At 37.8% G+C, this 23,449-nt stretch overlaps 2 protein-coding genes across 2 annotated transcripts; both read right to left on the bottom strand.

The window, feature by feature from the left end:
- Positions 1 to 242: 242 nt before the first annotated feature.
- LOC103403600 (auxin-responsive protein IAA13) lies at positions 243 to 3,275 on the bottom strand. Its single transcript, XM_008342448.4, has 5 exons — positions 2,591 to 3,275; positions 1,479 to 1,777; positions 1,075 to 1,192; positions 771 to 832; positions 243 to 681 (listed from the first exon to the last, which is right to left on the bottom strand). Exons 1-5 carry the CDS (start codon positions 2,986 to 2,988, stop codon positions 632 to 634), a joined length of 927 nt encoding a protein of 308 aa, XP_008340670.4. The 5' UTR covers positions 2,989 to 3,275; the 3' UTR covers positions 243 to 631.
- A 14,119-nt stretch (positions 3,276 to 17,394) lies between these two features.
- Positions 17,395 to 19,620, bottom strand: LOC103403599 (uncharacterized). The gene has a single exon (XM_008342447.4). It carries the CDS (start codon positions 19,308 to 19,310, stop codon positions 17,709 to 17,711), a length of 1,602 nt encoding a protein of 533 aa, XP_008340669.2. The 5' UTR covers positions 19,311 to 19,620; the 3' UTR covers positions 17,395 to 17,708.
- Between the last annotated feature and the right edge of the window lie 3,829 nt (positions 19,621 to 23,449).

Raw genomic sequence — 23,449 nt, 5'->3', positions numbered from 1 at the left:
GTTTGCAGTTGTAAAGCAGGTAATTGAGTTTTTTACCATGTTTCAAAATTCAAGTTAAAATTGTCACTTAAAAATATTTATCTTTACTTGTAAACGAAAAGTTTTAGATTCTATTCTTGTTAAAAACGAATTTAAATCACATTCGTGTAGATAATATCGTTTGTTAAAAAAAAAAAAAAAATTTCAAGTTGAAGCTTGGGGTAAAAGTACAGTAAATAGAAAGAAAGTGAAAAAATGTTAAGTAAGCAAAACAACCAAAATAAATAATTAATAAAAAAGAAAACCACACAAGCTTCTTTTGCAGCAAAACTCAACACTCTCTTAGATATGAAGTGAAGTGCTCCCATATTTACAGTATGAGAAAGCAGCAGCAGCAGCAGCAGCACGTAGCCGAGTATGCAGGCCTGTATGCTAGCGTTACGTAAGAGCCTGTAAAAACCTATAAAACCCCTACCCAAGAAAGAAAAATAAAAACCAGCAAGAACCAGAGAATGGTTTTAGCAAGCAAATCCCAGCGGAAGCCGATCTTCGCACGTTTTGTCTCGTCGAATTTCTACTTCCTTCTGTTGTCAAACCGTAGGTTCATTCATCTGACCAGACGTAAAAATAAAGGGGAAGCAGCACTTGTATTCTAGATGGGTTTGTTTCTTTGTCTCTCGCTCCTTTCGTGAAATCTTGGAGCTGCGAATGAATGATTAATCGGTATCAGAACCGGCAAAAATGAAACTCGGAGATCAAAATGTAATCTTAATGGCTTCAAATTTACATACCAAGACCATTAGCCTCAGATGTCCTCATGATACGAAGCCTTTTCACTGAGCTGAGGAACATTCTGAAATACCATAAAAATCGCAAACATACTTATTAACAAGAACTCAGGCAAAATATCAATTATATAAGTGACTAACTAAATTGTTTCCCAGGCAATCATAATCCCTATATTTTATGTTGTTAGTTTACCCTACTTTTCTTTTTAACAATACTAATACTTGCGTACTTTTCTTTTTAACAATACTAACACTTGCGTACTTTTCTTTTTAACAATACTAATACTTGGTGGTAGTAGCGGCATACCCCCAAGGAACATCTCCAACAAGCATCCAATCTCCCTCTTTATCTTCATATGTGAGCACAAATTCAGAGGATTCATCCAGAAGCTTTGAGGGTTTTTTCGCTTGTTCCATGTCTCCACCTGGCATGACCGCAACATGAATGTCATACACAATATCATATGCTATTCAAAGGTGGACCAGAACCACGAGCATTCATCTTTTTGTTTCATAACATAACCACAGGGAGCATATCGCCAAGTCAAACTGGCCATGGTTAGGTACCACAGAAGGATTCATGATGCATCATCTTCATTTTATATTTGACTAAACATACAAATTGGAAGTCATAAGCATACAAAGTAATTGATTGAGCAACACATAAGGTCCTCTATCCAATTTTTCTCAAGGCAAGGGAACAGAACTAACCAATAATTGGAGTGGGGCTGATAAACATTTCCTCGAGTGTTTGAGCCAAAGTCTCGTAGCAAGAGTGAGCATTCAAATCCACTTTCCTCCCAATAGGAATTCCATCCATGTTCACCTTAACAAATCCAAGATGCCCTTTCTCTTTCGCAGTTGTCTTACTACCCATGTTGATCTTCTTCTTCGATGTGTCCTTAGATTTGTCCCCGACTGCCTTGTCATCTTCAGCCCTTGCAGTCTTTGCTTGGTTAACCAAGCTGTTCATCCTTGCAGCACTTATAGGTGGCCATCCCACAACCTGACTGCTTTCACAGTACAATATACAAAAATCAATGATCCGAAAACAACATTAGGGTAATTGCAAAAACAGAGAAACAGAGTATTCATGTTATTATTTCTCATCGTTACAATACATTCAAGTACAAGTATTCAACATAGTATTACGATCTACGATAGTGGCGATGATGCCTATGCACCCTGGTGCGGTTCAATCCCCACCTATCCCTCTCTCACCTAACATTTAACATTTGGGATGTAATATCAACGCATCCTATTTTCCTTCTCACTCATCTTCTTAACTTTCGACCGTCAGATCAGATCAACGGACGTAAATTTTCTCACACCTTCTCACACCCCTTAACATTTAACCGCTATCGCTTGTAAAAAAAAAAAACACATAAAAATTTTCACAAAACAAAAAAAAAAGTATACAATAAATTAAATAAATATTTAGGACTTGATAAAAAGTGAATACTCATTAGTAGATTAAAAACTGTATGAAATATGACTAATACGCACAACTTAAACAGGAAAAATTTAGTATCAAAACAAATATCAGACTGATAATAATAAATCATTAGCCAAGAAAAAAGTTAAATAAAAAGAAACAGAAATTACATGAACAATTATTTAATCTTTTGAGAAGGGGGCATAACATAAACCACTACTTGGGTTTTTCTAAACTTTTCTGTTTTACTGGACTGAACACAAATCATGCACGAAATAGACTCAGGAATTCAATTTCTCATTTTCCCTCAGTTTGCTCAGCAACCAAACACGAGGTAGAGTAAAAATGCATGCTGAGGACAGCTTACTTTGTATGAATATTCTCTTACCTTACAGCAGTGGGAGAGCCACCCTCTTGGGGAACAGAGTCAGCTGCTCTCTTAGTCCCAGAAACAGCAACAGCAGCAGATGCATTGGGTCTGTGAGAGAACCTAGACGCAGCTGAAGAGCCTCCGTGAGAAACCACCGTAGAAGGGAAGTCCTTGGCAGTCAAGATTCTACCACGCTCACCCCATGCACACGGCTTGCCGAGCTTCCCTCCACCACCACCACCAAGGCTGAGGCCCAGCTCAAGCTCTGCCTCAGCCGGGTAAGAGGTTGCCTCAGAGGACATCCCCACATAGTCTTGCTCCACCGCCACCACCTCCGCCTTTGACATTGTCGACTCGTTTGATGAGACCCCAGAAGACCCACCTCCACCACCAAGCAACCCAAGTGTGCCTTCCATGAAACTGATCAAGAGAAAGAGGGTTGAAGAATGTGTGGGTTTTAGAGAGAGAGAGAGAGAGAGAGAAACGGAAGGGGTTTGAGAGAGAGAGGGGGGAGGAGGGAGGGAAGGAGGGAAGGAGGGAGGTGTTAGGTTGAAGAGGTGGTGGAGACAGTGATGATGATGGGGCCCATATGTCTGCTAGTGCGCCAAGCACTCTCACCACCCACCCTCCGTTTTTCTTAGACATGATTCATATCTTTCAAGAATCTGTTTCTCTCTGTTGGGTCTTTGGTGTTGTACCAAAAGAAACAAAATTGATTTGTTTTCTGGGTTTTGCAGGTTGCGTTAGGCCAATTCATCATGACATTTTTTTTTCTCTCGTTTGTGTTTGAAATTTTTTCATAGCATAAAATTGACTTGTCGTACATTTATAATATATTAATGAAAACAATTTTTTTTATATGCTGATATTCCACATGACACGTCTTGAGTTTGATTCTTTACACTTCATTAGGGCACGATGGTGGCCAGAAGAGGCTGAAATGTCTCTGTGAGTCTTCCCAATCCCTGAAATGATGGACTATCAATGCGAAGTTACTAGCTGGTTCCTTTTTTAAGGAGCAAAAACAAACAGAAAAAAAAAACAAATATACATATGATGATTTAATTAGAATACTAATATTATGTAGCAGTTTTTCAAGTGCATCAAAAAATTACTATATCCCCTCAAATTTGAATATACTTGTGTATAAACTAAGTAGTTTGGATAATTAATTGCTAACCAAATTTCACACACTTTAGGTTTGAGATGATTTTTCACGAAAGTTCAATTTTTTTTTATATTACACAATAAGATATTGAACTTGTATTGATTTATGTCTTCAGTCTAATAGACTATTTGAGCCTATTACAGTGATATCATGGTGAGCATGAAACTCATACCATGTTGACAAAAATTAATTTAATTGAGGATTAGATGTTTGAATAGATAGAAGAATTTGGCTACAATACTTATATGTATTTAGTACAATCATCATCCCAACGGTCAGGAGGTGATTGTATTAAATACATATATCAGGTGAATTATATAAATCCGTCAGATGATGATTGTATTAAATTCACATGTAAGTATTGTAGTCAGTCCATAGATAAAATGTATAAATTAATCTAATTTTAATACTTTGTGATGCAATATAATAAACTGAAACTTCGTAATCCATTTTAAGAATAATCCGAAGATAAAACATTGGTTTGTCATAAAATTGATTGTTTTAATTTGCTCTTAATTTTTGCAATAAAGTAGGGTTGAGATAGAGAATCATATTCTAAAATTTCATGTAGGGTTCTTTGTGTTTCTCTAATTACAAAGATTATCGTTTGCTTTCATGCTCATTTGTGTGACATGATAAAGTTTAGAAGAAGAAAAAAATTGATTAATGAAGATAATTAAAATAAGTGTGGTGGTATGGTATGATGAAAAGGTTGGATATGATACATGTTCCTAGCAAGTATGATGGTATTTTCAACTTTTTGGTCTTGGTATGATGGTTAATGATAATATTAAACTTTGGCTTGTCGGACTTTTTAACTTGGACAATGAGGAAAATTGGGATTTTAGTTGTGTATACAGCAAAATCATGCAGGTAATAGTGCTAGTTCTTGTGATGTCACATATGCTTTTCTTAATTTATTTTTATTAGCAACATAAGCCTCTAAAGTGGGAACCATTTTTCTTTTAAAAAAAAAAGAAAATTTTCAATCAAATAATATTTTTCGTTTTGACCAACTAGAAGTTATTTTCAAAATAGTTTTACAACTAGAAAACTTACGAATACACGACAAAGTTACGTCAATACTAAAGATCATATTCATCATAGAAGATATTATATTTACATTCATGTGAATCGAATATAATACTTCTTCTAAGTAACTAAAGACAATTATCACCAGACCAGTTGTAATTAAGTAAATTCTTTGTAACTAGCTCTTTATGAATTAATCTTTCTCCTTTAGTGTTATAGAAGGTCTCAAAGTTTGAATTTCCATTTTTCAGTTAATAGACAAGGATAATTTTTCTCAACTCATTGTGGGTGTCTAAGGTTTCATGTAATTTTTTTTCTTTTGTCAGATTCAAACACAAAATCTTAAATGTAGAGATAAACACTTTTAACTACTTAAGATACGAATCATTGTCTATGGTTGTTAATGTCACATTTCTTTGTAGGTTTCTCTTATCGATCAAGAGGAAACACTTACAAATGCAGTGAGAGTGACTGTTTGGATAATGGGCAAACATTCAAATATGTGGATACCAAATACCTCTACACCCCAAAACCACCTATAATAATACCACAAATGAATGCTAAAGAGATTATCTCAAAGTGAGATTTTCATGAATTCTCCGTCATCTTATGTTTTTAGCATAATATTTTATGATATTAGCACGTAATTGTGCTAAAAACATAGGATGATGAAAAGTCCATAAAAAGTGTATTTTTTAGAAGAGTCTCCTTAACATTTATGAATACTAAAAGCAGTTTAATAGATTGAATGAAGTTACTGCATAAAGTATCCATTAATGCTAGACCTAAATGACAATTATACTAGTCAACAATGGAGGACCATCACTAATTCACTATTAATTTGATCTTAGGTGTCTCTTAGCTTTGCTTTAATTAATAATTAAAGCATTAGGGTTAAAGTCTAAAGGGTGAGTCTTTTTACAAGAAAAAGCATTATTCTGTTCTTATTTATCTGTGCACCCTTTATATTTCTCCCTGGGTGCTGTCTACTATTGGGAAGACAAAGGGCACAAAACCTTGTTTTGGAAAGTTGGGACCCAAAGAGTGATGCACTGACAGCGGATGGTGGGCCTTCCAGTAAAGCTGAGAAAATAACAGATTCATTATCAATAAAACCAACTTATTTAGTTATTTATCATTTAAAATTATGGAATTCGGGACCACTTCTCAAGAATTTGTTGGGGGTAGAGATAGTCTAATCAATTGATTTGTTTATGAAAGAAAGGTAAAAATAAAAATAAAAATAAAAAGTAAATTACATAGTAGCTCCTCAGGTTTGAGATCTATTGCAATCTTATACAACATATTTAAAACATTTCACTTTCATACCTCAAGTACTATTTTATTTCAATTTCATACAACCGTTACATTCTCCATCCATGAATTTGTTAAATACTGACGTGGCTGCCACATATATGTCACGTGACTGTTAAATGTCTGCCACGTGGCAAATAAAATAATTTTTTAATTTTTTTAAAAAAAACCTGTCTGCCACTTTTTTTTTTTCTTTCTTTCTTCTTCTCTTTCTGGGATCGATCCTTTATTTTTTTTTTTTCTTCTTCTTCTTCTTCCTCCTTCTCGTCCTCCTCCTTTTTTTCTTCTTCTTCCTCCTTCTTCTAGGTTGCAGGGGGTTCGATCATTCTTTTTTTTTTTTTTCTTCTTCTTCTTCTTCATCCTCTTCCTCCTCCTCTTTCTTCTTGGTTCGGTCCCTTTCTTTTTTCTTTTTTTCTTCTTCTTTTTCTCCTTCCTCCTCCTCCTCCTCTTTCTTCTTCTCTTCTAGGTTCGGTCCCTTTCTTTTTTCTTTTTTTTTCTTCTTCTTCTTCTTCTTCCTCCTCCTCCTCTTTCTTCTTCTCTTCTTCTTCTTCCTCCTTCTTCTTCTGGGTTGCAAGGGTTCGGTCCCTTTTTTTTTTTTCTTTTTTTTTTCCAATTTCAGGTTTTTTTTAAAAAAAAATTTATTTTATTTGCCACGTGGCAGACATTTGGCAGCCACATGGCATATATGTGGCAGCCACGTCAGCATTTAACAGATCCATGGATGAAAAATGTAACGGTTGTATGAAATTGAAATAAAATAGTATTTGAGGTATGAAAGTGAAATGTTTTAAAGATGTTGTATAAGATTGCAAATAGACCTCAAGCCTGATGGGCTACTATGTAATTTACCCCAAAAAAAATGTCAATGTTGAATAAGTTTACCTTTATATGTGTAATCAGGATTGTAAATGAGATTTGTTATTATCACTTTAAGAATTTATTTTGTATTTTAAATTTTAGATAGAAAAATATACTTACAAAGAGTGTAATATGAAAATTTTGAAGTGTTATAACAGTTTCCTTGGACAAAATACCCAAAAAGATCTAGTTCGACAAAAAAAAAAATCGAACCTAATAATCTTGAACCCTTCGGTAATCGAAATTTTCGATTTTTATGAAGGTTTTGTTCGGTAAAATCGAATCAAACCACCAATGGTTTTTTATTTATTTATTAAATTAATTAATATTACCTGTTTGATTTCATAGAGATTGAATCTCAGCCCTCCATTTTAAATCAACTCTGTCTTAGGTCTTTAATTAGTTTCATACTGTCACTTCCATTTTTCTCAACTCCGATGCACTCTCTCCCTATCTCGACTTAGTTTGCAACTTCTCCGCCCACACCACATCACTCTAACGCCATACAAGCTTCTCCCTGCAACTTCAATTTTGGTTTTACGAATATTTGATAAACCAAAAATTTTGGATTTCGGTTTTTATTTCTTATTTCTAATAATTTGATTTCGGTTTTTGGTAACTGATTTTTGGTTTGGCTACCAAACCGAAACCAGCCCCATGTGTAATTCTCGTTTCCATCATTTTGACAATGACAATGAAGTATGACATTTTTTTACAGGCGAAATCTCGAGTGACCTATTGTTTATCATTGTCTTTATACGATGTTATCATCGGTTACATGGTATGCTCCACATTTTTCAGTGATTCTAACTGAAAATTTTAAGAAGTAAATAGAGAAGAAGGAAGATAAAAACTTAAAGTTCAAAATCAATTCTTTAGAGCACCAAAAATCAATTTCTTTCTGTGCCCTGTTTAGATTTTGAAGAAGAGTATGATATTTAATTCAATATAAATCGGCCTAATAATGGTCTCGCAGTAGCAGTAGTCTTCATTCATGTAAGGTGCACATCATTGTAATTGGAGGCCAAGTAGCTAGCAGAAAAATAAAGAAAATTTAAAGACCAAGTTCCTTGTCATTTTCCAACCCCTGTTAATAATATTTATCTCTAATTATAAATGAAAATTTTAGGTTCGACTTACTTACATAACGAGTTTGATATTTAATTATTATAGACAACTCATCTGTGTAATTTAATTGAAAATCTTATTTTGAACCATATGCTTTTAAATCCCACTTAACCGCAAATCTCTTTCCTAATTACCTCACCTAAGCACAGGTTTGGACTTTCTCCAAATGCTTCTCTATTCATTTCTCATTACCTCACTTATTAAACAGTACCTATATATAATAGCAAAAATGAACTCCTAGATTTAGGTAAGTGTACACAAGACAACTGAACTTCTATATCTGCTTATGGATGTAAACCTACGGGCTAATTTGGTATTACTGTACTTTAAAAAAAAATTGATTCTACTATGCTGTGAGAATAAACATAAACAGTTTTTGCGTTTTCGACCAGAAGGCAGAGCAGCAGAGTGAGAAAAGTGGATTTGTCAACATAATTGAATACAATATTGAGAAATGATAAAAAGACTTTCTGAAAGTGAGATTCTCTATAGAATTTCTGTCACCTCACAGTTTAATATCAATGTCATGCCAAGATTATAAAACATTGTGTAAAAAAAAAAGAGATGATAGAAAGTCAATGGAAAGTCTCACTTTTAAATCATATTTTGTAAATCATATAACGTTGTTGTTGATAAATAAATTATTATTGATAACACATTATATGGTTTATAATTGTAGTTTAAAAAATTCGTCTTTCTAAGACCATCTCCTTTTAAATCATATTTTATAAATCATATAACGTGGTTGTTGATAATTAAATTATTATTGATAACACATTATATGGTTTATAATTGTAGTTTAAAATTTGTCTTTCTAAGATCATCTCCAACCATTGGGTTAAAATCTAAAATTTTTAACCCATAAAATTTAGGTTTGAACCTAGAAAGAGTTTTTCTCATCCAACCCTTATGGGTTAAATTTTTAGTTTGAAATTATTATAGAATGAATTTAGGATAATTTTTTTCTTAAAGTAACTTTTCTAAAAGAATTTTTTTTATGTAAACTATCTTATTTAATTTTATGAACATTTTAATTTAAAAATATTTAGATTTCGCTATATATAGAAAAATTATTAAACTGACATCATGAAACTCGTGAAATACTATGAAATAATATTTGACAAAAATAAAAATTATGAAAGAATATGAAACACATAAATATATATTTTTAATTACTTTAGCTGTTGGATTTAAATTTGAACCGTTAATTTTTTTTTACTATTAAATTTAATTATATTAGATCTTAGCGGTTGAATTCAATGAATTTATAAATATAAATAAAAAATACACATATATGGTAAGTCAGGTCCACTAACTAAAGAGAATCCTAAAATAAATTTTGAGTTAAAACTCGAGTTTTACTTATAAAAAGGGATCCAGATCCTCTCCGGATCTAAGGATTCTGAGCCTAGGGATAAATTGATTCGGTTCGTTGAAATTTAATCAAACAGTTACAATTATTATAATTTTAGTAGGATTATCTGTTTGTAACCGTTATATCAAGGATCAATTAATCCTAAGGCTCAGGATCCTTAGATCCGGAGAGGATCTAGATCCTATAAAAAGATATGTAAACAAATATAAGAAAAGCAGTGGGATTAGTATCCCAAGGTCAAGGATTGTGGGACAAGTCGACAAAGTGGGAGTCATGTCACGTGCCTCTTCTTCTACCATACTGCATTCACCTCAACGCCACGTAAGCCGACAGAGTACATGGCTGACCCAGGGACCTATAGCTGTAGGAACCAGTAGACAATAAAACCCCCAGCTCTTATACTTTTCATTTTACATTTTAGTCCGAGACAGCTATGCACCTTCTGTGAATCGCTTACCTTTACCCCACGCGCTACACCCTCTTTTCTTAAAGGAATTTACTGATATTGTATTATCATTTTATCATTTCTCCATATCGAATGATGGTTTACTATCAGTAAAAAATAAGAAATATTACATTTATTATCTATTTGTACTATTATTTTATCATCTTTTTTATAGAAATAAGATTCGTCAATGTATGTGGTCACATGACTGTTAGATAGATGATATAAATGATGGTACCAATATGTGGTAAGAGTAATATTTTCATCAAAAATTCAATAAGATTTCGCCATTTTTAAAATCTAGGTGCAGACATATATGTATATTTTGAGTTGATTTTTTTTTTCTTCTTAACAAGCCCAAAATAGGAGAGCCCAATATGTTTCTTATATAATGACCCTCACCCTCTCTAATGAGAGTACTGTATGAGGCTGGAAAAATTGTGGATATAGCCCATTTTAGAGTCTCGAAGAATATTTAGAGTTTTATAAAAGAATCTCTTTTGATGAGGACCTATTTCTTTTGGGCTTTATATGGGGCTATATATATTTATTTATGTAGTAATTTGATTATACGCTCTTTTTTTTGTGTTAACTTTTTTTTTAAATTGATTTTTAGACATGTTATCTTATATTTTTTTTTATACCTTTCAACCTAAAATAGTTCAAATTCTGACATAGTTAGATGTCATCACTTATGAATCGTTCGTTGGAATATATTCTCTTATCTCAATCCCATCCGTTGAAAAATACAAACTTCTACTTCGATCTCTGAAATAATTTGATTTTCATGTACAACACAATAATTTACCTAACACCAATTGGTAAATTAATATCATACAACTTTGAAAAAATCAATTTGAAATTTTAATTCTTATGGAATTTAAAACAATCATTAATTAGCCAAATTGCAAGCAAAATATGTAAAAAAAAAAATAAAAAAAAAGGAATAAAAGGAGAGTATAAGTGTATTCGCAAGTAGAGGGAGAGTGATAGAATTGTGGTCACATGAGTTGCTACTTTTTTGTGGGACCAACTGTTTTTTGGGGATAGATGTAACCAAATTCTATGCTACCCAAGAAAGAAAGTTGCTAGCCCAAGTGGTATGTCTAGTCCTATTTTTCGGCTCATCAGGAATGAAATTTCTCACCAAGGCTTGAAATGTAGTAGCCTCATAGAAGATAAAACCCTTATTTAAGATGCTAACTGTTGGACATTTGATTATCTCAAAAAACTGTCGTGCATCCATGTGTATGTGTAACGGATAAGGCTTATAACTTCATGACTAAGTGTATGTTTTTTATTTTTATAAATTTCACCTCTTACCATCCATGTTTCTTTAAAGAAAATGTATCCTGCATTATCATAGTGAAATGAAAACTACTCGGTATGAACGCAATCCAACTTTGGAAGAACCAAACTACATCTTTGTACTCTTGTGTGATCACCTTACAGTTTCATCTAAGTTGATCTAACTATTTTCATCAAGAATGTTGTGAACAAGAACATGATGGTATACAACTTTATTGGAAATATTTGAATACAAAGCCCTTCGAATCCCTTTTCTATATTCTTTCTTTTTTGTTGATAGCTAGGAAGGCACAATCGATGCTTCCACTACATGAGTACTGGGGGAAAGTAGTGGTGGTTCGGTATGAGATCCCAAATCGAAAATAGAATCCTGAATTCCAGACCAAAAATTTTCAGGACAAATTTCGGGATTTTCAAAATATTTTTGGTATTTCAAGATGCATCGGGACTGGATTTTGAGTTTTGGGCTTTCAGGTTGAAATTTGAGATTTTTGGGTTGTGGACTAAAATTTGGGCTTTTCGCTTGAAATTTTGTTGCCCAATTTCATATAAATTGAAATTTAGGCTTTTTACCTCATACCAATTTGAAATTTCATACCAATTAAAATACCAATTCATTCATACCAAGTCAAATTGACGTTCCAAAGTTCCAAACAACTTAATTTTATACTTCTATTTCTAATATAATCTACTATCAAACTACTTAAATTCAACATTCAACATGCATATATGCGACCAAAATAAATATATATATCTTCAGTTTGGTTCGGGATTCCCGAACCATTGAATATGTAGTCCTAATTCCCATACTGAAAGGTTCGGGATCGGTTCGGTATGGATCTCGAAAATTTCGATATTATTGGTTTGGGAATTTTTTGGTGTGGGATCGGGATTTTTTTGGTTTGATTTGGGATCTTCAGGAAAAATTTCCAGCCCTAGGGGAAAGACACAAATGTCATTTGTGCTCTTTGCTCCAATAGGGCATAGATACTCATATGCCCTTAATGGATAGGCACGATGTAGATACATTAGTGGGTCAGTTATCTCTAGGGAGTGGCCATTGCTATAAAGCACGATTTGTAAGTTCGTGCTAAAAAATTAGGGCACAAATAATTGTCTTTTGTGCTTTTATTATGACATGAAATCATAAAATCTTCAAAATAAAAACAACTTAAAATAGTTTTTAGCTTTTAGTTTTCATTTAAGAACGTTTTCTTGTACATCATCTAACATATCATCCTTCCTCCACTCTTCTCCATCCCTTCATTCACCCATGTCCTTTTCTCATATCTCAAGCATAAAAAAAAATTAAAATTGGAAAAGAAAATAGTTATCAGATCAATCTCTTAAATATGAAAAATAATACTCTTACAACATATTTGAACCATCATTTGTACCATCTCGAATTGCAACCAGAGAAACTCCATTCTCTATGTCTTACGGGACATAAGCTGTCATCTCGGTCCAAGTCATTACAATGCCAAACTTGCACACTAAGGAACATACCACTTTGGAGAACACTATAATCTTGGAGTCTAACCTCGACTTTACCGAAGACCCCCGAGAATGCGCTCAAGGCTAACTTGCAGCCTATTAATAGCAGATTTGGTCCTACTAGAACAAAGGTGTCAAGCCTTGAAGCCTCAAGTCGGAACCTGTTCCTAAGAGACGTTTTCGAAAACATTAAGGTAGGAGGGCCCTACAAAGTCGTTGGAGTAAGGGGCAAAGGAACTTATAATTTGAAGTGTAGGGATGGAGTTCCAATCACTAAGAGATGGAACATCGCAAAGCTTAGGTGATACTATGCTTGAATGTCGCCGTCTACACGTAGACAAGTCCCTGAAGAACTCATCTCCTTATCGCCTCACCATGGGTTACTTATCAAAGACTGCAACGCCAAACTTGCACACTGAGGAACATATCACTTTGGAGAAGGCCGAAATCCTGAAGTCAAACCTTGACTTTGCTGAGAAACTTCGAGAATGTGCCCAAGTTCTACTTGTCGCCTGCCAATTGCAGATTTGCTTTGTACTACAACAAAGGCGTTAAGCCTCCAAGCATTCAAGTTTGAGACCCGGTCTTGAGGGAAGACTTCGAGAAAACGAAGATACTTAGAGAAGGCAAACTCAAAGCAAACTGGGAAGACTTTACAAAGTCGTTAGAGTAGGAGGCAAAAGAATTTACAACTTGGAGCGCATGGATGGAACTTCGACCACCAAAAGACAGAACATTGCCTCGCTAAAAGGAACCTAATGGATCGTACACCGAGTAAGGTAGAGATTGAAGAAACAACGAAGATGAGTAAGGATAATTAAATGGTTTAATTATTTATGGCTAGGATTAATTAATATGTTAATTAATCAAACAAATATGTTCGTTATAAACCTCGGGTTAGTTTTGGGCCGCAAGGTCTAATGAGATTTGAATGTCAAGCCCATTAACTCAAGTTGTATGACAACTTGAAAACACAAAGGGCTTGAAAGCCCAATGAACCCTTAATGGCCAACCATATAGAGAGGGGGTAGTGAACTTGGCTTAATTGCAAGTTTGCCACTCCATTGTGAGGTGGTATATAGGCAACTTTATAGCCATTTCATCCTTAGGGTTTCATTTGGAGAAAAGATAAGAACACAAACTCCATTTTCTCTCTAAGAGGCCAGCCACCCTAGGAAGGTTTTACTAGCATCTAAATCTTCATAGGTCACTCATCTCCTCATCAATGCTCTCCTTGGTGTGGAGACTTATAGGTTCTCTATTTTGTGAACTTGGAGAATCCATTCTACCATCCTCATCCAAGAAATCCATGGAGCTAAGAAGTAAGGAATGAAAGCCCTATCTCTTGGGTGATTAGCCTTTGCTTATGCAAAGAGGAATCAACAAGAGTATAATATTTCTCAACTTACTTTTTTCTTGAGTTGAATATTGGTTCACCATAACTACTAGGCTTTGAATTTCATGGGTAAAGTTTTTCTTTTGAGTGCATACAAGCATGATTCCGCCTATATTTGTTAATTGCATGTTGTAGATGTTGCTCAAATGAGCTTGTTTTCACAAACATTTCCTTCATGGGCTTCTCATCAAAGATGATCCCTAATGAAAAATTCACATTGTATCATCTTTAAATGAACTATACCAGTGATTTGATTCTCCTTCTCAGAAATTTGTAGGTGCCCTATCAAAGTCATCATTCTCTTATGAATAAGAATTTTTATGTTTGATGATGAACGACTTTCATTTTGTTTGTTCGTTCTTTTCTTTTTGCGGTAGTGGGAGACCCAAAATTCAAAATAACACACATCGTTCTTAACCCCAACTATGTTGTGGACACCCTTTGACGGAGTGACTTTGACATAGTTAAAGATCAATGACCTAACCATAAGACAACTATGATGCCTTAGGTCAAATGACTATTTTGCATTATCCCAACCATGAGTTCTCATGTGACATGAGTATGAGAACTCCTTGTTGATTGCGTTCAGTGGACTCATTCTCTATTGAGCACCTACATGCTTGTCTTGGTGTTAGTCACACTAATGACTTGAAACCAGTCACTCTCTGTAAGAGAAAACATAGTGTGTACTGATCTTAAAAGACTGTCAATGCTCAATTGGCAACCCTATGATCAGGAACGTTTAGGATATGTATACGAAAGAGAATGGTCTCATGAATCTAACTTCTTTAGATCACATTCTCCTAATTACATATTCCTTGGACTTATCGTTTAAGCATATAACATTTATATAAGACGCCTTTAAACAATAATTTTTGCCCTTTATATTAAAGTAGATTAGTTTAACATGTGAAATGTCCATGAAGTATCATCATATGATTTGCTTTAGGGCACATTTTCAACAGTTCTTGGAGTTGAGCCAAATTCCGAATCTACACAAAGTAAGAAGGACGATAAAAAAACTAAAGCCATGGAGTAGCTCAACAAAAATTCAAGTAGGCCAGGAATGAAGCAGTTCACTTACCACTAATAAAGACAGTCGAAACACGCAACTCGGGAGAGGAGTTAGCCTCCCACTCTCCACTTACCTCCAAGATATCTCTCGCCCATTCATGATCACCTTTACAGGAAACATCAAGTAGCCTATGGCGAGATCTCAGCTGCCCCAATCCTTCCTTGTGGCCGATTTCAAAGAAGTACTTGAACTCATTTATGGTTAAGCCAATATCAAAGAACCTGTTTAAGTTCGAGAACCCCACCATCGCACGAACTGCATTCGGGGAACACTGAGGAGACGCTTATTTCATGGAGCAGATCACCTTTTGGAAAAGACACAGCATGGGAAAAGCAAATCTCAACACGAAGTAATATATATGGAATTTGATAGCCCTCTTCCTAACAGTGGCACCTTCGCCGCAAGGTTCATGGCCGCTATCGTCTTTCACCCGTTTAACGCAAACCCCTAACGAAATCGCATGCTTATACGTCTCAAGGAAATCCCAAAATAACTCACGGAATTGATCTTGACATGTGCAACCTTGAAGTAGCCCACTTTGTCGAAAAAACCACCTTGACGGTACAAAGGTGAATGATATTTATCACTTTTGCAATCGGAGGAAGACATTTCAAAATCTCTACAAAAAGTACGAAGAAAAATATTTAGAAGGCAGCTCGCAAGAAAAGAAACAAACGCACACCAAAGATCCCAACGCCGAGCCCCATGGTCCAGGTCGCCCTCACTTTCTCTCATTCAGCATGGGTCCAAATCACAGGAGCCCAACAGCAAGCCAGGCCCCACAGCCCAAACCCGACTATCTTTCTCTCTCGCATAGCATGGCCCAAAGACCCTTGGTCACTCATGCATGCGACCCACGCCACTCAGCTTAGCAGGAGAGGAGGCCCGTGCCTCATTCATCTCTTCTCATTCGTGCTCCAACAAGGCCCAGGCCTCTCGGCCCAAACCACCAGGACTTGAGAGCCGACCTAAGTCGGTCTCTCCTACTCTTTCCCCTCTCGCCTGCACAGGCCCGTGCCCAGTAGCCATGGAGGCTCAGCCTAAGCTGGCTTCTTCGCGTTCAGCGCACCTGTCACCTCGGCTCAAGCTGAGCCGAGCACCTGGCCCAAGCCAGCCGAACTCCGTCGCCGCACCATCGCAACACAGCAACCTCGTGCCATCCACGTCACTCACGCCTCCCCGACCCTCGCTGAGCCAATTTTTCAAGTCCCAAGACTCCCAACAAATCAAGAATAAGAAAATTCAATTTTTCCTACCTTGGTGCGGCACAGACAAGAAGAACAACAACGAGAGAAGACTCATTGCAAGGGCAAGAGAAGAAGAAAGCTAGGGGATGGGGAAAATTTTTTCCTTTGGTTTCTCTTTTCCTTGTTGGAATGATGATTGTTCTCCAATTTTATTTAATCCCCTACTTAAGGCAGAATTAAATAAGTATTGGGAGCAATTGGTTTCCTTTTCCTAGAAGAAGTCTATCTTCAAATCAAGGAAGGAGATCAAGTTCAAATTGGGAAACAATTCTACAAGCTCATGCAGCTTGGGATTTCTACACCTACTGCCCTTTTCCTACGTGGAGCCCAGCAGGTGTGGGGGCATTTGTGGAGCCTAAAATAATTCTAAAAATTCTAAAGGTGACACGTGGACTTTTGCTTAAGAAAGACAATATTGCCCTAAAAAAATGAGCAGGCTCCTCAGATACTCCCACGCGCAACTCACACCCTTGAAAGTCCCAACTACTGAATACGATTGTTTACTGCTCACCTGCCCTTGGCAAGGAAAAGTCAAATCATTAAAGATAAGGATTAGTTACCCAAATCTTTAATACATTCCCAATTGAATATTGACTTCATTCAAGTAAGTAACCCCTATTTAATTCAATTAGGGATAATTACTTAATTATCTCAATATATTATTTCCTATTTAATATCTTGATAATATTTCTCCATAAAACCTTGACCAATAGGATGTCGCCATGTGTAGGGTAAAACCCTAACACTATGGTTGGCCCTCTACCCCTATATATACCCCATATTCTACCAAATTTCAAGAGCTTTTGCTACCCTAAACACTTTACTCTTCTCAGAGAAACTGACTTAGCATCGGAAATCCATTGGCCTAACCCCCCCCCCCAAAACCTCGTGGGCGCGTGAGGCTTAGGTCCTTGATCAAAGATGTTGATTGTTTTGTAGGTGCATTTTCGTCAAAGTTAGAGACGGTGGAAATTTGCATCGATAATAATGATATATATTTTTTTCTTGTTAATAAAGAGAGTTCTATTAATAGATATAAATATAGATTAGACAACATAAATTTGATAGAAACAAAATTAAAAATGTGGGAAATGGGAACAATGTGACCTAACCGAGCTCAACTCAACTCACTAACATCAACCCCCAGTGTGAACAGCCTTATCCCGCACCCCATAAACTGTTATATTTCCTAACAGTACATCTCAGCGCAATTAGCACCAGCAAAGCTGTTACTCTCATCTCCCCGAATGTTTCCTGCTGAAGGTCCGACCTGTAAACCCATAACATCCAGGTTGATTAGATGTAGTTTAGATTTCCTGCTGAGGGGCTCCGATGGACCCGCCCGCCATTCTTACTCCCATTCTTCTTTCGAGGTTTTTCTTTATCGCCTGACCCGCATACGACGGAGCACTCTATTCCACATATGTTACTAAAACAAGAGAACAACCCATTGCTCCCTTCGCTGTGTCGCCGTGTATGGCGCATTTCGCTGGATTTAAAGCTAAAAAATTCTCCCCTCTCGTACACTGGTGGGAGCTCCGTTAGCCACCGCTCCAACTTCGATTGCAACCCTTCCACACTGTCGTCCTCGTTCCACGCGCCCACCACCACTGAGCTTTCGTTGTCCTGGTCCACTCGCTCCTTCGCGATCGCCGCAGCCACTTCCGACGGCGATGGCCCCAGCTCTGACTCTGTTATAAACGGCACGGGCATGAGGTTCGACTTCCTTGGTGTCGCATACGTGTCGTAGGGCGACTGCAGCCTCTGCAACGATGACTTGCCAGCTGGCAGAGCCGACTTCCGTGCGGGGGTGGCACCGTAATTGTCCACTAGATGGAATTTCGGGGAGGGCTTGTGACTGCCGCGCATCTTTCTCGTTGGTTCTTTTGCTTCGTTGGCACTGAGGATAGAGCTGACCGGTTTCTCATTGTTACTGCTATCATTCTTCGGTGGGTCCTGCGCACTGACATCAGAGGCGCTGAGTATAGAGCTTGGCTTTCCTTTTTTGTCTTTCCAGCTCTTTGGTGGGCCCACATTCGTGGCGCTGAGCATGGAGCTCGCCTTCCCTTTTCGGTAGCTAACGTCTGACGCACTAACTATAGAACTTGCTTTTCCCTTTTTGCCCTTCCTATAAATTATATCTGATGCGCCGCCAACCAAGGAGCTCGCTTTGGAACCGCGACCCTTCTTCTTTTTTCTCGTGCTGATGTCTGACGAGTTAACCATCGAACTCGCTTTTCCCTTTTTACCCTTGTGCTTGAATTCTTTGTCTCTTAGCTCCGACCCTAACATGGAACTAGAGTCACTCTTGGTGCGCCGTAGCTGAGGCTTCGAATTGGTCGTCATTTGGCTTCTGGTATGGTGGGTCTTGGTGCTGCGTGTTGCGTCATCCTCGCCCATTAAAGTTTTATATCCAACGGCTGAGGTGCTGAGTTGGGAATACAACGGCATGCTACGCATGGAGCTGTGAAGCAACGCCACGCCGATGTTTAGAATCCCTTGCGGCCGGCCCGAGGGACGACGCACCTGGAGTGCCACAAAACGCATGCCCACTTGAGGGTGGTGGTGGTAGGGTCGCGTCGAGGTTTGGATGAGGTTCCCAACCAGCACACGGACAGTTCCTACGTGAACGTCCTTAAACCAATGTAGGACGTAGATCTCGATCATGACAGCGGATGTGTCGTCATGCAAGAAGTCCTCATCAACCCGGAACACGAACTTGTCGTTCCATGTAGGATTGTTGTGGCCTGAGGTGTCCACTCGGGTTGAGAGTTTACGATCAGGATGTACCCATGCAATGGCGTAAGTGCGCATGGACCGTGATATAGGTGCAAGGTCCTGCGCCGATATCACGTTGAGTTCCAAAAGTTGGAATGGGGCTAAGATCGATTGTGACATGGTCGCGATTGAACGAAATTATTCAAATCGCAGCCAAATCTTTTAAAAAGAAAATTTAATATATAGAAGCTAAGCTTAGAGTCTAGAATTTAGGTATTTTCTATTGTATTTTGTTGTGGCAATTGATAAGAAATCAAAGAGACAGACGTTGTGTTGTTGAGAAAGTGGTGATGCTGATGGAGAGGACGGAGATAGCTCCGCTCGTCGTCCGAAAAGAGGCAGATGGACGACGAGAGGTGAGGGGAGCCATCTAAGGAGAAGGAAAATATGTTTGGAAAAAAAGAGGGATAGGGAGAGAGAAAGAGGGCAGCTGCAAGGTGGAATTGTGTAAAAACAGCATTAAACAAGGAGGGTCCGTTATTTGGGAAAGACAAATGACGACGATGAATGTTTATAGAGAGTTTGACCCCACGCGTTTTGTTATTGAAAAGGTTTAATTTTGGAGGGGAGGTGGAAGTTGTTAATTTTTGTTTGGTTACATGTATGTACACTCCCTAATCCAAATTTAGACTCTAATTAAGTGTGGCATTTTATGGTCCCTTGAATCATGTGTGATCGTCTTCAGCTAACAGTAATTTGGTTTTGTTTTTTTTCATTTTTTTTTGTTTTTGGTTAAAAGCTAACAGTAATTTTTACCAGCATAACCTTAAGTCTATTAACTAAAGCTATATTTGGATAGAGAATCACACTGCGATTCTGATGCTTTGACTTTAGCTGGCAGAGAAAGCAAAGAGTAGCGATGATGAATGCAAGCATAATTCACATTAATTTAGTACGTGCATAATTTGTTACTGTTTAAACAGCTTTCGCGATGATAATTCGTTTGTCGCCTCAAAGATAGGGGAACGAAGTCTATCGTCGCGCCAAAGTAAAGGGTATGACAATTTGTCGTTGAGTTTATGGCGATGACAACTAGTCGTTAGGTAAGCCTCTGCACGATGAATACTTTCGTCGAGTAAACAATGATGCAACAAAATTTGTCTCATAATATTTTATTTTAGAGTAATTTTAATATTTTTGAATTATGAAATTTCCGTCGTTCAAGATGTTGCACGAAGATAGCCTTCCTTGCTTTTAATCTTATGCAACAAAGATCTTTCATTGCCGAAACATAATATTTATTCTTCTTTCTTATAATTGTTTTACTAAATGACATATTTTAATTATTTTTTTGTGTAATTATTTTAATTAAATTAAAATAATTAATAATTAATAAACATATATATGAAAATGTACGTACAAATTTCAGAGGCGCCTGCTCAGAAATCGAAGAGGCGTTTGCTTTCTCAAAAGCTGGGCTGCTCAGAGACCACGAGGGTCGATCTCAGAAATCGAAGAGGTGTTTGCTTTCTCAAAAGCAGGGCTGCTCAAAGACCACAAATGCCGATCTCAGAAATCGAAGAGGCTTGCTTTCTCAAAAGCTGGGCTGCTCAGAGACCACGAGGGCCGATTTCAGAAATCGAAGAGGCACCTACTTTTCCAGCCTTGTCAGCACCTGTCACACGCACACTCAGCTTTGCGGAAATTATGGGCATTCTGTCGAAGATTTCTGGCGAAGTAGAAAGCACATGAATCGTACTGTTCAATCACCCACTTCCCACACGCAACAGTAGCTCATGGGTACCACAGATAACTTTGCCAAAGTTCTCTGACAAAGTTGAGACACGTGAAGCTTGCAGCTCCCACTACATCGCTCTGACCAAGAAGGGTAAAAGAATTGCAAAGAAACAACACTAACAAAGTTTAGACACATAAATTTTGAAGGTCTAGCTACCATATTATTACCCACAAGGGTAAAGGAACAGTACCATTGCTGGATAATTGGAAAGTCCCGGTGTGTCAACCTCTGTGCTTCGTGGCAAGGTAGACTAGCAAACATGCCCAACCTTTACTCACATTCGAGAAAACACTCCTAACAAGATTGCTTGCTCCAAAATCGAAGAGGCACCGCCTTCCGAGTCTCGAGAGCCAGACTCCCAACATGATTACTTTCTCAAAAATCGAAGAGAGGGTAAAGGAACAATACCACTGCTGGATAATTGGAAAGTCACTGTGTGTCAACCTTTGTGCTTCGTGGCAAGGTAGACTAGCAAACATGCCCAACCTTTACTCACATTCAAGAAAACACTCCCAACAAGATTGCTTGCTCCAAAATCGAAGAGGCACCGCCCTCCGAATCTCGAGAGCCAGACTCCCAACATGATTACTTTCTCAAAATCGAAGAGAGGGTAAAGGAACAGTACCACTGCTGGATAATTGGAAAGTCCCTGTGTGTCAACCTCTGTGCTTCGTGGCAAGGTAGACTAGCAAACATGCCCAACCTTTACTCACATTCGAGAAAACACTCCCAACAAGATTGCTTGCTCCAAAATCGAAGAGGCACGGCCCTCCGAATCTCGAGAGCCAGACTCCCAACATGATTACTTTCTCAAAAATCGAAGAGACACCGCTCTCCGAATCTCGAGAGCCAGACCCCCAGCAGGATTGCTTTCTCAAAAATCGAAGAGGCATCGTTCTCCGAATCTTGAGAGCCAGACCCCCGACAGGTCTGTAATCTTCACACGCAACATCAGCTTTCCAGATACCACAAACCACTTTTTCAAAGTGCTCTGACAGAGTTAAAACATGAGTTAAAACATGTGAAGCTGGCAGCTCCCACTACCGTGCTATAACCAAGCAGGGTAAAGGAATAGCATTATTACTTGATGTTAGGGAGACTCCTATATATGTCGACTTCCATCCCTAACAGACAGGCAGACCTGCAAAAATGCTCAACCCTTTCTCTTATCTGAGAGGGCACTCCCAACAAAGCCTTTCGAAATATTCAGCTTTCTTTCCCCCCGATAATACCTCTGTAAACAAGCTATACTAGAGCAAGAATATCTCATATCATCAGGGTTAAAAGCAAGAGTATCCCATATCATGCTTTTTCCCTGTCTTTTCCTTTGGCCTTGTTCTTACCTGCAAGACAAGGAGAAAGAGAGCAATCAGTCAACACTTGGAATCAAGCTTCCAGCCAGGAACTGACTGCCTGGAACCCCTTACCTGATTACTTACCTGGCATTGCTCTCGAGTACTCATCTTCAACATCTTATGCTTCCAGGGAAGATACCGCATCTGCCTGAGGAACAGATAGGGCAAGTGAGAAGGATACAAGGAAGCATGTGGAGACAAGTGTAACAGCACACGTGCCGATACATCCACTACTCTATCAAAAGCAAAAGTATCCCATATCAGCAAGGTCGAACGTACTCTAGATTTGATGGACTTGTTTTGACCCTCAAATTCTTCAGTCGGCCTTATACTCTGGAGGAAACCAGAAAACCCTCCAGCCCAGTTCAAGAATAAGCCTGTGGAAAGTTACTTCTTCAAAAGCAAAAGTATCCCATATCATCTCTCCTCATTTTTCTTCTCTTTATCCTTCATGCTGCCTGCAAGATAGGGAGAATGTGAACAATCAGTCGGAGCTCTGATTGCTTACCTTGTCTGTCACCTCTTTCAGCAGATCCCCCAGCTCGGCGACTTGGGGGACTCCTACTATATGGTTTGTATCTCGCTTGACCAAGCATGAAACTACAAGTAAGCTTCAAGTGAAATTGATACATTACCTTGTGCATCTCCACCAGTTACAGATACCACCCCTGGATGGAGGAAGAGTACTTCCAGAGAAGATGCCACATCTACCTATGAGACAGATAAGGCAAGTCAAGACGATACCACACTCCGGTACTTAGAAGTTTCGTGGCTACGAGATCATTCTCCCACAATATTTCCTAATGTCATTTGTACTAAATCATTCACTTGTACTCACTAAAGGAGAGCTTGAACCTATGTACTTGTGTAAACCCTTCACAATTAATGAGAACTCCTCTATTCCGTGGACGTAGCCAATCTGGGTGAACCACGTACATCTTGTGTTTGCTTTCCTATCTCTATCCATTTATATCCACACTAATGACCGGAGCAATCTAGCGAAGATCACAAAAAGTGATCGTTTTCGCTACCTAGGATCTATCTTGAAAGAGAACGGAGAATTAGATGGAGATCTCAACCATAGAATACAAGCTGGATGGATGAAGTGTAAGAGTGCATCCGGCGTGTTGTGTGACCGTCGTAGGCCACTGAAGCTCAAGGGAAAA

This window comes from Malus domestica, chromosome 16, assembly GCF_042453785.1.
Source record: "Malus domestica chromosome 16, GDT2T_hap1".
In the NCBI taxonomy this organism is placed as follows: Eukaryota; Viridiplantae; Streptophyta; class Magnoliopsida; order Rosales; family Rosaceae; genus Malus; species Malus domestica.
The sequence above is the reverse complement of the archived record's forward strand: the minus strand, read 5'-3'. Positions and strand labels throughout refer to the sequence as shown.